This window comes from Scylla paramamosain, chromosome 3, assembly GCF_035594125.1.
Source record: "Scylla paramamosain isolate STU-SP2022 chromosome 3, ASM3559412v1, whole genome shotgun sequence".
NCBI classification, from domain to species: Eukaryota; Metazoa; Arthropoda; class Malacostraca; order Decapoda; family Portunidae; genus Scylla; species Scylla paramamosain.
The window spans coordinates 22,812,738-22,829,536 of NC_087153.1; the positions used below are offsets into that span (position 1 = coordinate 22,812,738).

The following is a 16,799-nucleotide window of genomic DNA, read 5'->3' on the forward strand; positions in this document are numbered from 1 at the left end:
AGAGAGAGAGAGAGAGAGAGAGAGAGAGAGAGAGAGAGAGAGAGAGAGAGAGAGAGAGAGAGAGAGAGAGAGAGAGAGAGAGAGAGATTGTAGATATATCAAAAATATAAATAATATAATTTGAAGAGCAACAATGAAGTACAAAGTCACAATTCTCAAAGAAGTGTTATCTTCTTATTACTTGACCCTTTGATGAAACTGTGGCATGGTGTGATATGACAGGCAATCAATCAGTGCTTGGTAGTTTGGAAAAACTTGAGATTTTTTTTTTAGTTATATTTTAGCATATTGAGCCATACAGCAATAAATTAATGTGAATCCTAAACACAAATAAAAGAAAAAATAAGCAATGGTTTTATTTTTAGACACAAAAGCATGATGTTGAAGGAAGAGGGAATCAGCATAAAAATAAATCTGTTAAATGATTTCAATAAAAAATTGCTCCATTTCCATTAAATTATATCTTATACAGTGATATACAAGTATTCTCTGGTGCTTTACAATTATTGACAAGGTAGTAACATGAAAATACTACATCATACACTGTTTACATGTCTTCACATTTTTTTTTTTATAATCACAGTTTGTGGCAGCAAATATAATGAAAAAAATTACCAATATTTTCAAACCTCCTGCAAATACCTAATATGCATATATCATTTAAAATTTGCAGTACAGCCAGCCACTCACTCTCCAATAGCTAAAGTTTTTAGCATTCAAAAAATGAAGTCCTTAAAACAAAAAAGGCATCTGTGTGGGAAACCTATAATACATTAGTAGGCAAACAAGACAGTAACAAGCAGATGCATGAGGCTGGATCAGCTCCTACAGATGGTGTCTCACTGCTACCACTAGTTCCACTCCAAACTGTTTCATCATTTATCAGAAATAGGGAACTAACAAAAGTTTTCATACAAAACTTACTAAGTCACAACAACAGGTGGTTGGTTACACCTTTGCAGCAGTACGTGGCTCACAGACAATAAGCAGGATTTGTGAGCTCCCTGCTGCCACAACCTTCAGCAGGTTCCCTCCTGTGCATTCTTGTTGGGATACACCCTCAGGAACTCCAACCAAGTGCCCTGGTCGGCAGTGAGCTCACAATGGTACATGTCTCATTAGTCCCGAGCTGAAGGTTGTGCTCGGGTAATTGGTGCAGGGGTGTGACTTGAAATGGTGGTCAGCAAGAGTAATATTCAATTAAGATAGTGGTGTGGAATATCAAATCTCTTTAGGATTTGGGTTCTTATAAAGTTATAATTGTTCTTTCACATCATGGCATTGAAAAATCCAGGTCATCTTTTACCATTATCCAATTGTATCACAAAATATAACCATGGAACCCAAACAAAGAATTCAAGCTTAGAGCCTCATGTCTGGTGAAATATCACTTCAATGGAAAAAGGTGTCATATCATTTATAGGCACAGCCTAAATCCCACTACAAAAAACCCATTGAATAATTGGCAAGTCTTTGCTTCTAAACACACTGCACTTTGCAAGAGCAGACAATGTGCAAGGAGGCTCTCAAGACTGCTTCCTCTTCCAGTGAGGTTAACATGGAGTTGGCACTTGGCTAGTGAAGGCCGGGTGCTTTGCTCTATTAACAGGCAATGTGTTCTTCAGCAACACCTGTACAGTGCACACTGACACTTCATGCAATACCATCTGTCAAAATTTTACTTGTCAGTAGGCAGGTGGTGCCTTGTAAGGCTGTGAAAAACTGCAGAATAACTAAGGAGCTTCTGCTGCTCACTGCTTGACTAGTCACAAGTGGAGAGACTTCAGTACATACAAAGTACAATTTAACATGTAAATACTGAATTCAGGACATCCTTGGAAGTGTATTTATGAAAATTACAATACTAAGTAAAAAAAAATATAAGATATCAAGGACAATTTTTAGACTACCACACATACAAGAAATTTTATGTCTGAAAAAAGAATTTCAAAGAATTTTTAATTTCAAAAGCCACTTGCTGTCTATCAGGATGCAAAAATACAAGTATTCCTTTCACTTCCTTCTTTGTCCTTCAACCCCCAAAATGTTCACACACAAATTCTCTTCTTCACTGTAGTCTCAACAAAATTCCCTGGCAACACATTCACAAATATTTATCAGTCACTGTGAAGTTATGGTCACCAGAGCCCTGTCACACAAAGAAGGTCCAGGCGTTCACTTTGAGCAGAAGGAACACTCTTCTAACAGCAATATAATTCAATGCCACTCACTTATATATATATACAATCAATACACCTTTCTTTTCTTCAGTCATAAGTCATGTATTTGTCTATTGGCCTTTTTCAGACCAGGGAGAAAAAAAAAAGAAAAAATAAATAAAATAAAATAAATAAAATAAAAAATAAAAATAAAATAAAATAAAATATATAAAATATAATAAATAAAAAATAAATTAAAAATAAGTAAATCAAATAAATAAATAAATAAATAAATAAATAAATAATAATAATAATAATAATAATAATAATAATAATAATAATAATAATATTAACATTTGTGATATTTCAAATGAGGTCCAGATGGGAAGAGTTGAGAATCTGCTACCTCAAATCAAACCTGTCTCCCACACTGTGACCTTTCAGTTCATGATAGTACTTTCCCCACTTATAAAAAACAATATAATAATAATAATAATAATAACAATAATAATAATAATAATAATAATAATAATAATAATAATAATAATAATAATAATAATAATAATAATAAATAAATAAATAAATAAAATAAATAAATAGATAAAAAAAATAAAAAGGGGGAATCTATGCCTCAAGACACATCCTCACTCTATAGACATACAATAGGCTGTCTCATGTTTGCTCAAATTGCTACCATTCACTACAAACCAACATGAGACTCATTCTCGATTCTCCTGAGTGACGTCTGGTATAGGAGGTGGTGGGTATTGAGTCACTTGTGGGGAAGGAGGCGATTTATTATTGGCCACACCACCACTCACATTATTGGTGCTGTTATTTATGGTGGAGGGTGTGCTGTTGTTACTGCTGATACTGCTCAGGCTTGTGGTGCTCACATTGCTGGTTGGTGAGGTTTGGGGGCCACCAGGATTACTTAATGTGCTGGTATTGGTGGAAGTTGTGATAGTTGAGGCAGTGATGGTAGAGTTAAGGGTACAGGACCCCCCACCTATGTTGGAAGAAGAGGTGGTGGTGATGGTTGCGGTGGTGAGGGTTGCTGTGGAGCTCACAGAATTTGTCTCTCCATTTCCACCAATGCTGACTGTTACTGTCACAGAACCACTGCCACTGCTGTATAGAAAATTATATAATTAACAATTAAATGAATTAACAAGAAACATGATAAAACATGCAATAAAGTGAACTGAATCAGCAAGAAAGATTAAAAGGGTTTCAAATAAAATCAAAAGATCAAAAGTTAGAACTAGAGGATGATCTAAGGTAGGCAATGCAAAAATTAATGGTTTATATCAATGAAACAGAAAAGATTTGCAATCTATACTCTGTTTAAGGACGCTGTTCATCTGGTGCCTAAAGGCAGCGTAACACTGAAAAATTTCTCCAAACACGTTGGCAATTTCCATTGGTGTATCGGAATCCCAACAAGAGTGGCATCACACTATGATGAAGCTTCACCATTCCAATAACTATATACAAATCCCCAGCCTGTATCTCTTCAGCCACTTCACCATGAATCACAAGGATATAAAGGTACTGGAAGATTATGCTGCTGCACTGCACATAATGAAGCATGCAGTGAAATTGCAGACTCCTTCAGAAGCCTCGGAATCCTTGTCTGGGGAGGGGACCAAAAATGTCCCCAGGTATTGACCCTAAGTGTCTTGACATTCCTCTCAACTTTTTCTTCATTAACTTCTGCAACATTCGTGGCCTTAGATCTAATTTTCACCTATAAAACTCCACCTCTCCTCTACTAAACCTCATCTTTTCCTCACCGAAAAACGTGTCTGAAGCAACTGGCAGTAGCCCCTTTTCTGTTTCCTCCTGCTTTCTCTATCTTCATTTTCAATCCAAAGCTGGATGTTGTGTTTAAGTGTGCAACTTAACCTGCTCTCGTGGTCACACTCTTGAATTTTTCAAATGTTCCACCATCTGGCTATGACTACAGAGTCACTCTCAAACTAAATTTATCTCTTTTCTATAAAAAAAAAAACCCTTGGCTACCTAACTTCCAAAGTGGAACACATCCTGACTCTTTCCTTTTGTGGAGGTCTCCATTCTTGGAGACTTCAGTGTTCACCACCAGCTTTGGCCTTCTGGGTTTGGTTTCAGGGCTTTTTTCTCCCTCTCCTCCACACTCTGACTACTTCATGCTACCTGTAGTCATGCTACCCATTAAAATCCTTCACAGTGATGTTTTCCATGCCCTTGCTGGCCTAAACCCTCAGAAGGCTTATGGACCTGATGGGGTCCCACCTATTGTTTTCCAAAACTGTGCCTCCATGCTTGCACCTTGCTTAGTCAAACTCTTCCAACTCCCTCATTCAACATCTACCTTTCCTTCTTACTGGAAGTTTGCCTACATTCAGCCTGTTCCTAAAAAGGGTGACTGCTCTAATCCCTCAAATTACCATCTTATTGGTTTAATTTCCTGCCTCTAAAGTTTTTGAATCTATCCTTAACAGGAAGATTTTTAAATACCTATCACTTCACAATCTTTTATCTGATCGCAAGTATGGGTTCCATCAAGGCTGTTCTACTGGTGATTTTCTGGCTTTCCTTACCGAGTCTTGGTCATCATCTTTTAAGGATTTTGTAGAGACTTTCGCTGTTGCCTTAAACGTATCAATAGCTTTTGATAAGAGTCTGGCACAAAGCTTTGATTTCCAAACTACTCTCCTATGGCTTCTATCCTTCTCTTTGTAACTTCATTCTAAGTTTCCTCTCTGACTATTCTATTGCTGCTATGGTAGATGGTCACTGTTCTATTAACAGCAGTATTCCTCAGGGTTCTGTCCTGTTAGCCACTTTTTTTTCAATTACTCATCAACAAAGGATACAGGGGATGAGTATTCCTTACAAGGTGAGACTGAAGCTGTTAAATTTACATTCTTTAGAGGGACATAGGTTGAGGGAAACTGATGGAAGTCTTTAAGTGGTATAAGGGGTATAACAAAGGGGTTGTAAGCAAAATTCTTAGGATCAACTACCAGGATAGAACAAGAAATAACAGGTTCAAGCTTGAAAAATTTAGGTTTAGGAAAGAGATAGGAAGAAACTGGTTCTCAAATAGAGTGGTAGATGAGTGGAACAGACTCAGTAATTATGTTGTTAGTGCTAGGACATTAGGGAGCTTTAAGAGAAGATTACACAGGTTTATGGATGGGGATGATAGTTGGTTATATGTAGGTATATTTCATACAGAGACTGCCATGTGTAAGCCTGGTCGCTTCTTGCAGCTTCCCTTATTTCTTGTTCTTATGTAACAATCTTCTAAACCAAATTCCTTGTCCTATCCACTCATATGCTGATACCACCCTGCACTTTCCCACATCTTTTTGTAGATGTCTAACCCTTTAGGAAGTAAACAGCTCATGCAGGGAAGCCACAAAATCCCTGAATTCTGATCTCTCAAATTTCTGAGTGGGACAGAGCAAATTTAGTAATGTTCAATGCCTCAAAAAACTAAATTCTGCCATCTGATCTCTCAAATTTCTGACTGGGGCAGAGCAAATTTAGTAATAATCAATGCCTCAAAAACTAAATTCTGCCATCTATCAACTCAACACAACCTTCCAGATAATTATTCCCTCTTTTTCAAAGACATTCAACTGTCCTCTTCTACACTAAACATCTTCACTCTGTCCTTTACTATAATTACAATCTACACTGGAAACTTCACATCTCATCTCCAGTTGGAACAGCTTCAATGAAATTAATTTTCAATCTGTAGAACACCACCTCTCCTCTTCTAAACCTCATCTTCTTTTCCTCACTGAAACTCAGGTGTCTGAGGCAACTGACTAGCCCCTTTTCTGTTCCCTCCTACTTTCTCTATCCTCATTTTCGATCCAAAGCTGGATGTTGCGTTTATGTGCGCAATGACTTAACCTGCTCTCGTGCCCACGCTCTTGAATCTTCCGAGTTTTCCACCATCTGGCTACGACTACAGAGTCACTCTCATACTAAATTTATCTGTGCTGTATACCTCTCACCTAACTCCTCTAACTATAAGAAATTCTTTGACTACTTAACTTACAAAGTGGAGCACATTCTGACCCTCTTCCCTTTTGCAGAGATCTCCATTCTTGGAGACTTCAATGTTCACCACCAGCTTTGGCTTTCCTCTCCCTTCACTGACCATCCTGGTGAACTAGCCTACAACTTTGCTATCCTCCATGACCTAGAGCAATTGGTGCAACACCCTACTCGTATTCCTGACTGTCTTGGAGATACGCCCAACATTCTTGACCTTTTCCTGACCTCTAATCCTTCTGCTTATGCTGTCACCCTTTCTTCTCCGTTGGGCTCCTCCAATCACAATCTCATATCTTTATCTTGTCCTATCACTCCAATCTCTCCTCAGGATTCCCCTAAGCGAAGGTGCCTCTGGCGTTTTGCCTCTGCTAGTTGGGGGGACCTGAGGAGGTATTTTGCTGATTTTCCTTGGAATGACTACTGCTTCCATGTCAGAGACCCGTCTTTGTGTGCTGAGCGCATAACAGAGGTGATAGTGTCTGGCATGGAGGCATACATTCCTCACTCTTTTTCTCGTCCTAAACCTTCTAAACCTTGGTTTAACACAGCTTGTTCTCGTGCTATACATGATAGAGAGGAGGCCCACAAAAGGTACTTAAGCTTTCCATCACCAGAATCTCATGCACTTTATATCTCTGCCCGGAACCATGCCAAGTCTGTTCTCCACCTAGCCAAAAACTCCTTCATTAACAGAAAATGTCAAAACCTTTCAAGATCTAACTCCCCTCGTGATTTCTGGCATCTAGCCAAAAATATCTCCAATAACTTTGCTTCTTCTTCTTTCCCTCCTCTATTTCAACCAGATGGCACCACTGCTATCACATCTATTTCTAAAGCTGAACTCTTTGCTCAAACCTTTGCTAAAAATCTACCTTGGACAATTCTGGGCTTGTTCCTCCCTCTCCTCTACCCTCTGACTACTTCATGCCATCTATTAAAATTCTTCACAATGATGTTTTCCATGCCCTCACTGGCCTAAACCCTCGGAAGGCTTATGGACCTGATGGGGTCCCTCCTATTGTTCTCCGAAACTGTGCCTCCGTGCTTGCACCTTGCCTAGTCAAACTCTTTCAGCTCTGTCTGTCAACATCTACCTTTCCTTCTTCCTGGAAGTTTGCCTACATTCAACCTGTTCCTAAAAAGGGTGACCGTTCTAATCCCTCAAACTACCGTCCTATTGCTTTAATTTCCTGCCTATCTAAAGTTTTTGAATCTATCTTCAACAAGGAAGATCTATCTATCACATCTATCACTTCACAACCTTCTATCTGATCGCCAGTATGGGTTCCGTCAAGGCCGCTCTACTGGTGATCTTCTGGCTTTCCTTACTGAGTCTTGGTCATCCTCTTTTAGAGATTTTGGTGAAACTTTTGCTGTTGCCTTGGACATATCAAAAGCTTTTGATAGAGTCGGGCACAAAGCTTTGATTTCCAAACTACCCTCCTACGGTTTCTATCCTTCTCTCTGTAACTTCATCTCAAGTTTCCTTTCTGACCGTTCTATTGCTGCTGTGGTAGACGATCACTGTTCTTCTCCTAAATCTATTAACAGTGGTGTTCCTCACGGTTCTGTCCTGTCACCCACTCTCTTCTTATTATTCATTAATGATCTTCTAAACCAAACTTCTTGTCCTATCCACTCCTACGCTGATGATACCATACCTGCACTTTTCCACGTCTTTTTCATAGACATCCAACCCTTCAGGAGGTAAACATATCACGCAGGGAAGCCACAGAATGCCTGACTTCTGATCTTTCTAAAATTTCTGATTGGGGCAGAGCAAACTTGGTATTGTTCAATGCCTCAAAAACTCAATTCCTCCATCTATCAACTCGACACAACCTTCCAGACAACTATCCCCTCTTCTTCAATGACACTCAACTGTCCCCCTCTTCTACACTGAACATCCTCGGTCTGTCCTTTACTTATAATCTGAACTGGAAACTTCACATCTCATCTCTAGCTAAAACAGCTTTTATGAAGTTAGATGTTCTGAGACGTCTCCACCAGTTTTTCTCACCCCCCCAGCTGCTAACTCTGTACAAGGGTCTTATCCGTCCATGTATGGAGTATGCTTCACATGTCTGGGGGGATTCCACTCATACTGCTCTTCTAGACAGGGTGGAATCAAAAGCTTTTCGTCTCATCAACTCCTCTCCTCTAACTGACTGTCTTCAGCCTGTCTCTCACCGTCGAAATGTTGCATATCTAGCTGTCTTCTACTGCTATTTTCATGCTAACTGCTCTTCTGATCTTGCTAACTGCATGCCTCCCCTCCTTCCGCGGCCTCGCTGCACAAGACTTTCTTCTTTCTCTCACCCCTATTCTCTCCACCTTTCTAACGCAAGAATTAACCAGTATTCTCAATCATTCATCCCTTTCTCTGGTAAACTCTGGAACTCCCTGCCTGCTTCTGTATTTCCACCTTCCTATGACTTGAATTCCTTCAAGAGGGAGGTTTCAAGACACTTATTCATCTATTTTTGACAACTGCTTTGACCCTTTTATGGGACTGGCATTTCAGTGGGCATTTTTTTTATTAGATTTTTGTTGCCCTTGGCCAGTGTCCTTCCTACATAAAAAAAAAAAAAAAAAGTGTTCCGAGTCATCTCTGCCAATTTTTCTCATCCCCCTATGTACTAATTCTGTACATCATTGCCACGATGTTGCATCTCTTGTTATCTTCTACCATTATTTTCACACTAACTGCTCTTCTGATCTTGCTAATTGCATGCCTCCCCTCCTCCCACAGCTTTGCTGCAGAAGACTCTTCTTTCTCTCATTCCTATTCTGTCCACCTTTCTAAAGTAAAAGTTAACTGGTATTCTCAATTATTCATCCCTTTCTCTGTTAATTTCCGAACTCCTTGCCTGATTCTGTATTTTCTTCTTTCCTATGACTTGTTTTCTTTCAAGAGGGAGGTATCAAGACACTTATCCTTTTTTTTTTTTTTTATCATTCTGACATCTGTAAGGGAACTGACATTAAGTGGGCCCTTTTTTTTTTTCTTATTCAAAAGTTTTGTTGCTCTATGCCAGTGGCCATCTTACACAAAAATAAACAAACAATTAGATAAAGCTCATTTCTAGAAAGTATTAACCACCACTTCCCTAGAACCACCTGTCCAAATATATGAATGAATTTATCTGTATATATACCAGGATGAGTTTTCTTTTTTTATGATGGGTAACTGAGGCATGACTCACATTTCATTTCAATGAAGTAATCACTTTTTACATGATGCAGTGAATATGATGGCAATGTTCTTTCAACCCAGCCAAGGACCATATCCCTTGACAGTGGTGCCTTACCTGAGCAATAAATAAAATAAAATAAATGGTTCACTGTATGAAGAAGAGAGAGAGAGAGAGAGAGAGAAAAAAAAAAAAAACACACACACACACACACACACACACACACACACACACACACACTTATAACTTACCTTCGATTGTGGGGATTTCCTGGAGAATCTTTACTTGAAAAATTTAACTGTGAACTAGAAGGTTGAGATCCTGAGGTAGGTGGCAGCTTTTGTTGTTGTTGTTGTTGTTGATTTTGTTGTTGCTGATGTTGTTGCTGCTGCTGCTGCTGCTGCTGCTGCTGCTGCTGCTGGAGCTGCATCTGCTGCTGTTGTAATTGCTGTGGACAGAATTAAAATATTAAAGCATTCTGTTACATAATATTCATCAAGTAGTTATATACTAAGCAGATTCAAAACAAATACTGTATATACACACTAACTCCTTTTTAAAGTTAAGCCATGAAACTCATTCGTGAACAGGAGAACATTAAGTGAATATTATGCACAATGGTGTAGTTTACCCCAAGTTGTTGTTGTTGTTGTTGTTGTTGTTGTTGTTGTTGTTGTTGTTGTTGCTGCTGCTGTTGCTGTTGGGATTGCTGTTGTTGTTGTCCTGCCTCAGATACTGGAGGGAGAGGGGCAACATCCTCAGGTATGGCCACCTCTGCCTCCTCACATTCTTCTGGCTCTGGTTCCTGTGGAAAGAAGTTGAGGAACAAAGCTAAAAAAACAAAACTGAAATATAGCACAATAACATGGGATGGCAGGAGGAAAATGCCAAAGTGAATCAATGCCAGCTTGATTCAGAATATCAAAAGCCTGGTGTAGCAGCAATGCAAGGCTCAAGTACTAAGCTAACTTAAACTAACAGTATTTTAATATGGCAAACAAAGTTAATCATTGATGCTCATACCAAATGTTAGCTGCATCAGACCTTAAATTTTGAATACTGCTTAAAGCTATAATTGTGGCTTCCATCAGATTTTTTTATTTTTATTACTTTACTGGATTTTTTGCTATAATTGTAATTTGCAGCATAGGTTAGATGCACCTAAAGCAAGTCTGTAAACTAGTCAACCATAATTATCTAAGCCTTATTGATATTTTTTTAGTAAGAGGGGCACCGGTAATGGGCAACAAGAAGCCCACTGACATGCAAGTCCCAAAAGGAAGGTCAAAAGTGTCAAAAAATTGGAGGATAATGTCTTGAAACTCTCTTGAAAGAGTTCATAGAAGGGAGGAAATACTGAAATAAGTAGCAAGTTCCAGGGAAGACATTCAATTAGCAAAATTAAGAAAAGTTAGTGTGAAAATAGTGGAAGATAGCAAGAAATGCAACAATGCAGCAATGAGAGAGGATGAAGATGGTAAGCCAGAGAAAAGGAGTTGATATGACGAAACTGTCTATGATTTACTAACAATATATATATATATATATATATATATATATATATATATATATATATATATATATATATATATATATATATATATATATATATATATATATATATATATTATCTTTTATGATTTGCTTACAACATATCAATTTTTTTTAAGATGTGTTTTTGAGAAAACATAAATATAACAATACTGGAAGAACAGTAACAAATCATCATGAAGTAATACTATCTGAATATTAATTACAAAGTAGATGGAGGAATAATTTCAATAGTTTGGTAACAATATCACAATGGTAGTCGTAGATCACCAAGAGGCAACTGTGACAAAATATTACAAGATAACCACTAAGGTGCATGTGTCAGTGATACAAGAGGCAGTGTCAAGACTAACATGAGGACTCTCTCAAAATAATGTTAAGTAAAATTAGTTAAGGTTGGGGTCTCAAGGCTCAGAGCAGCTGCTTGCAATATTTAGTATAGGTTACTAAATCAAAAACCTTACCTAAAACTCTAAAATTGGAGAATATAATGACCCAAAGAATAAGGTTAATGTCAATAAAACAATTACAACTAACATCTGGAGCTCAAATGTTGTAAGATTAATATAGTTTAGTTCATACTGAGAGAGGAAAATACTATTAAGTAATTTCATTGAACTGTTATCAAGATTTTTATATACTTTTTCATATACCACCTAAGTAAGATCACATTCTAGAAAAGTTGAAAATGCAACAATTCAGTAAAACAAAATAAGCAGATAAATAAATAAGTAAATATATTCATAAATATATAAATAAAAAAATAAATAAAATCATAAAATAAAATAAAATAAAATAAATCAATAAAAAATATAAAAATTATAAAAGATAGAAAAGAATAAATAAACTAACAAAATAATGTTATGTTTCTTCCATAATTATTTTTTTTCATGTGTAAATAAAGGTAACACAATTTCCCACTTAATACCCTTATGTGTTTTATTCAAAATCATTATGGATAAGGCAGTGTAATATTTCAAATGCAAAGATTTCTTATGTTTATATTAAAATTTCCATTGTATGAAGGTAGATTAGCAAACTCAGTTCATGCCAAATTCTGTAGTTCAAATCTTGGGCCAAAGACCAGAAGACAAAAAGCATATATATATATATATATATATATATATATATATATATATATATATATATATATATATATATATATATATATATATATATATATATATATATATATATATATATATATCAAGGCTCTCTCTCACAAAAAAAGAGGGTAGCCAAGACAAGGCACACAACTTTCATATTCAAGCCACTCTAGCTCCTTGGCCCCCCAATGTAAAAGAGAAGGTACTCCTGCCCTCAGTTTATGGGAATCAGTCACACAGCTTCAACAGTTTAGTAGTCCAGAACAAGGGTCCTTCACAAGAAATGCTTTCCCCCTACCACACCCAACTGCCCCACACCTGTGCAAGACTAATGATGTGTGGCACCTCCCTCTGAGGTAACAGGGTTGCAGCATTCCTCATGCACTCACAACTGCTCTCCATTCACTTCTGTCATACACAATTATACTACTGTGCTCCAATATGAGTCCTCTTCCCTTTAGAACCTCCTTTACCCTATCTATGCATCCTTTACATGGCCTATCTTACAAGTTTACATCTCTCACACTTAATCTTACTATCTTCACCAGCCCATCATCCTCTATTCTTTCAACATATCCAAACCATTTCAGCACACATTGCTCTGCCTGTCCTGCCAAATCCCTCACAACTCCTGTTCTCATTTCCTCATTTCTGACTCTGTTCATTTGAGTTCCTCCACGCATATTCCTTGAACATCCTATCTCCATCACATTCAACCTCCATGTGAAAAAATATATTAATAAATAGCATAGTGAATGCAGCAGCAAACAGCATCTTTATTTCCTTCCAACATTTCTGCATAGAGACCATGCCATTATCAAGAATCTAGGATAAAAAAGACAATATAAAGAACTAAAAAGGAAAGTAAAAAAAACATACATACACATATGGGACTGATAATTTTAGAATCATTGCACATAAAGAAATTGTCTCCTAGTCTGAATATATATATATATATATATATATATATATATATATATATATATATATATATATATATATATATATATATATATATATATCAGAATAAAATAATTAAATAAACAAATAAATAAATAAATAAGTAAATAAATATAAGAATAAAATAAACTATTACACTATAATACCTTCTTCATAATTTTGCAATAGATGGTTGAGTCAAAAGTGTTCACTTTTTTCACTCCATTATTTCTCTCTCAACCAAATTACAAGACTTATTTACTTACTACTACTGCACTTATTTTAATTCTGTGTACCCTTCTCATTCACTGTAAACAATCAAATCAAAGTACTGCTTCATATGATTATCTTATATACTCCACAAGTCATTGCTTCTGTTTCACCATATCCTCCATACACTACCATTACTCCCATCTTTGTTTATACCATAAGCATCCCTGATGTGACTAACTTGCACTGCTGGAATAAAAACTTCTACCTTCATTTCTTATCACCATTTCAACTTGTATATACATATGTTGAAACTGATATGCTGAATCAGAGCCCTAAGTACTTCTATGCTCACAAGCCATACTCTAACCTTACACCTTTATGATCCTAATACCTCCCCTGAAAAGGTCTCTTCTATTTCTATTTCTCCAAACTCCCAAGATTCCTCATGATGTAGCCAAGATATTCAATACAAACTCATTCAGTGAAAGGTAATAACAAGTCTCTTGGACAAATGGACTCACATCTTCAGGACACAGTTCATATGCCTTCTCCAGGGTGGAACGTGCACTAGGTGAACGCTCTAGGAAATACCCATTGCTGGTCTCATTGCTTTGGGCTGGTGGTGACCAGTTATTGAAGCCATACTGCTGGTTGGCCACATAAGGCCGTCGGTCCAGTTCATCATTCAGCCAGTCCACAGCCCATGTCCATTTGCGCTAAAATTAAATAAAATTAGTTATAGTTAATATTGATATTCATAAGTTATAAAAATTGTACAGTTACTATCAATATTTTTTTTCTTTTTAAGTAGGATGCAAATAAATGAGAAAAATAGCCCTTACAATATGCTGCTCCCATAAAGATAATTACAGAAGAAGATTCCAAACACTTGGACAGTTTTATTTCAGAGACATCTAGAAGGAAGGAAGGAGGAAAAATAAAAACAAGTAGGGTTCTAGTTTATCAGTAAAAAGGAATAAGAGTGGAGATAAAAGGTTATCTCTTCCATTTATAATGTGACCAGAAAGTCTTGTACAGCAGGACCATGAGAAGGAAGGAGCATGCAATTAAAAACATTCAGAAGAACAGTTACCATACAAAATAAGGAGAGAGGATAACAAGATATGCAGCTCTGCAGCAAAGAGTGAGATTCAAGACAGTATATCAAGAGAGTAGGGTTGATGAGGTGGAAAGCTGTTGACTATATAGTCAAGCTATATGAATTGAGCTGTGAGCTGTACCCCACACAAGGATGGATATGACTAATTTAGAATTAATAGCTGGAGGAAAATGAAGTGGCAGAAATGACATAGAAAACATAACTTCATGAAAGCTAGTATGACATGAAATGTGAAATTTCTGAGATTTTTATAAATGGGCAGTCTATGTATGTTCAATGTAAAGGAAGAAGAAAGCTAAACACCACTGAAAATAAAAAGTTGCTGGGGAAGTTATGTCAAGTGAATATATGAAGGAATTCAATTTTTGAGGCAGTGAACAACAAAAAGATTGCCCTGCCCCATTCAGAAATTATTTAAAAATAAGGAGTTAAATGTTTAGTGGGTTCTCTGCATGAGAAAAAAAAAAAAAAAAAACTGGGGCACAGCAACACCATCTGGCAATACTCTGACAAAGTTTTATAACAACACAATATTTGTTGAGTTATGATATGAAATATAACAAACTAACTTTTACTCTGTTAACTTTTCATTTTGTATGATGGTATTGACATTCTAGCCTTTCAATGCAGTGAAAAACTGTAAATTTAACTAAAATGTTTCAAAATATAGCTCTATTCTGCAAATAAGACTCCCAGTTAGGAGTGTGAAGGCAGCTAGCAACTAGAGTTGTAAAGACTGCAGTTTACCCGTTTCTGGTCAGAGTTGGCTAGGAAAATTCAAGTCACAGGTTGGCAGTTTTTGGACTATTTTAGTATATAAAGTTGCAGCATATTGGACTGATTAGCTTCAAATTTCAAAATCACTTGATAATACTCAAAAGGATTATCACGACAGAACTTTGACCTCATTAGGGCCTCAGATTGACCTCCCACTGAGGTCACACCCTACTAACATCCCTTGGGATGACTAAATGGCCTGTAGGTCATGCCATACCTTCCAAGATACACTCCTCATTCAACCTCTCTTCAAAGCTGACGTTCCTTCCAAAATATTCGAGGGATATCAGCCAGCTGGATGAGTAGTGACAAAGACTTGTAACTGTCAGCTGGCCCAGAGAGGTGTTAGATGACAATGAAAAATTCTGATTGTTTACAGCCATCAGGATGCCTCAGGAGAGACAGATTTTAAGGAGGTAGGGCAGTTTGTTTTCTTGGTGCTTGTGCTCCATATCAGCAATCCCTTCATTGAATGGGTTTTCTCACAAATGAACTTAATAAAAAGTAAACTTAGGAACAGAATGCAACACATTAGTTTGGAGAATACACAGCATGTACACATATTCATGTACAGAAATAATGTGTTGCAATGACTTCAAACCAACAAAGGAAATGTTTTCCCTTTTTACAAAAGGACATTTAGAGTAACGCTAATGCTTCTGATGGTTCAAGTTTTGGACTGTTTTCCGTTGTTTTTTTTGAGACCAAGGCTGTGGTTTTGGGATAATTTTGGGATGGGATTCTATGGGAACACAGTCCACAACCTGGCAACTCCGCTAACAACTCAGTGAGCCTCAGTGCACTTAAGAGAGTAGAGTTATATGCAATGTCTCATCCACATTCCCTCCTTCCACTACTTTACATGCTGCTGTCTGTTCTCTAACTAGCCAAAAACTCCTTCATTAATAGAAAGTGTCAAAATCTTTCAAGACCTAACTCCCCTCATGATTTCTGGCACCTAACCAAGAACATCTCCAATAACTTTGCTTCTTCACCTTTCCCTCCTTTATTTCAATCTGATGGCACCACTGCTATCTCATCTATTTCTAAAGCTGAACTCTTCATTCAAACCTTTACTTAAAAACTCTACCTTGGATGATTCAGGGCTTATTCAACCCTCTCTTCCACCCTCCAACTACTTCATGCTACTCATTAAGATCTTTTACAGTGATGTTTTCCATGTCCTCATTGGCCTTAACCCTTGGAAGACTGATGAACCTGATGGGGTCCCTCCTACAATTCTCTGACACCTTGCCTCTGTGTTTGCACCTTGCCTAATTAAACTCTTCCAACTCTGTCTATCAACATCTACATTTCCTTGCTGGAAGTTTGCCTACACTCAGCCTGATCCTAAAAGGGTGACTGTTCTAATACCTCAAACTAGTCCTATTGTTTTAATTTCCTGTCTCTCAACTTTACTGCCTCTAGTCATGCAAGTTTTGCCTTTGATTGATGACCCATTGCCTACACTCAGCCTGATCCTAAAAGGGTGACTGTTCTAATACCTCAAATTAGTCCTATTGTTTTAATTTCCTGTCTCTCTGAAGTTTTTGAATCTATCCTCAACATGAAGATTCTTAAACATCTATCACTTCACAACCTATTATCTGATCACTGGTATGGTTCTGTTGAGGCCACTCTACTTGTCATCTTCTGGCTTTCCTTACTGAATCTAGGTTAT

General features: G+C 37.1%; 1 protein-coding gene across 5 annotated transcripts in view; it reads right to left on the reverse strand.

The window, feature by feature from the left end:
- Positions 1–343: 343 nt before the first annotated feature.
- The window catches only part of LOC135092995 (probable ubiquitin carboxyl-terminal hydrolase FAF-X), a 301,879-nt gene continuing 285,423 nt past the window's right edge, over positions 344–16,799 (reverse strand). For all 5 annotated transcript variants that reach the window (XM_063991852.1, XM_063991861.1, XM_063991828.1 and 2 more), the window contains exons 49-52: positions 13,743–13,937; positions 10,044–10,217; positions 9,664–9,860; positions 344–3,290 (exon numbers count right to left, since the gene is read on the reverse strand). In XM_063991852.1, the coding sequence (XP_063847922.1) occupies positions 2,879–3,290; positions 9,664–9,860; positions 10,044–10,217; positions 13,743–13,937 (978 nt within the window). In that variant the 3' untranslated portion in view covers positions 344–2,878. The remainder of the gene's footprint in view (positions 3,291–9,663; positions 9,861–10,043; positions 10,218–13,742; positions 13,938–16,799) is intronic.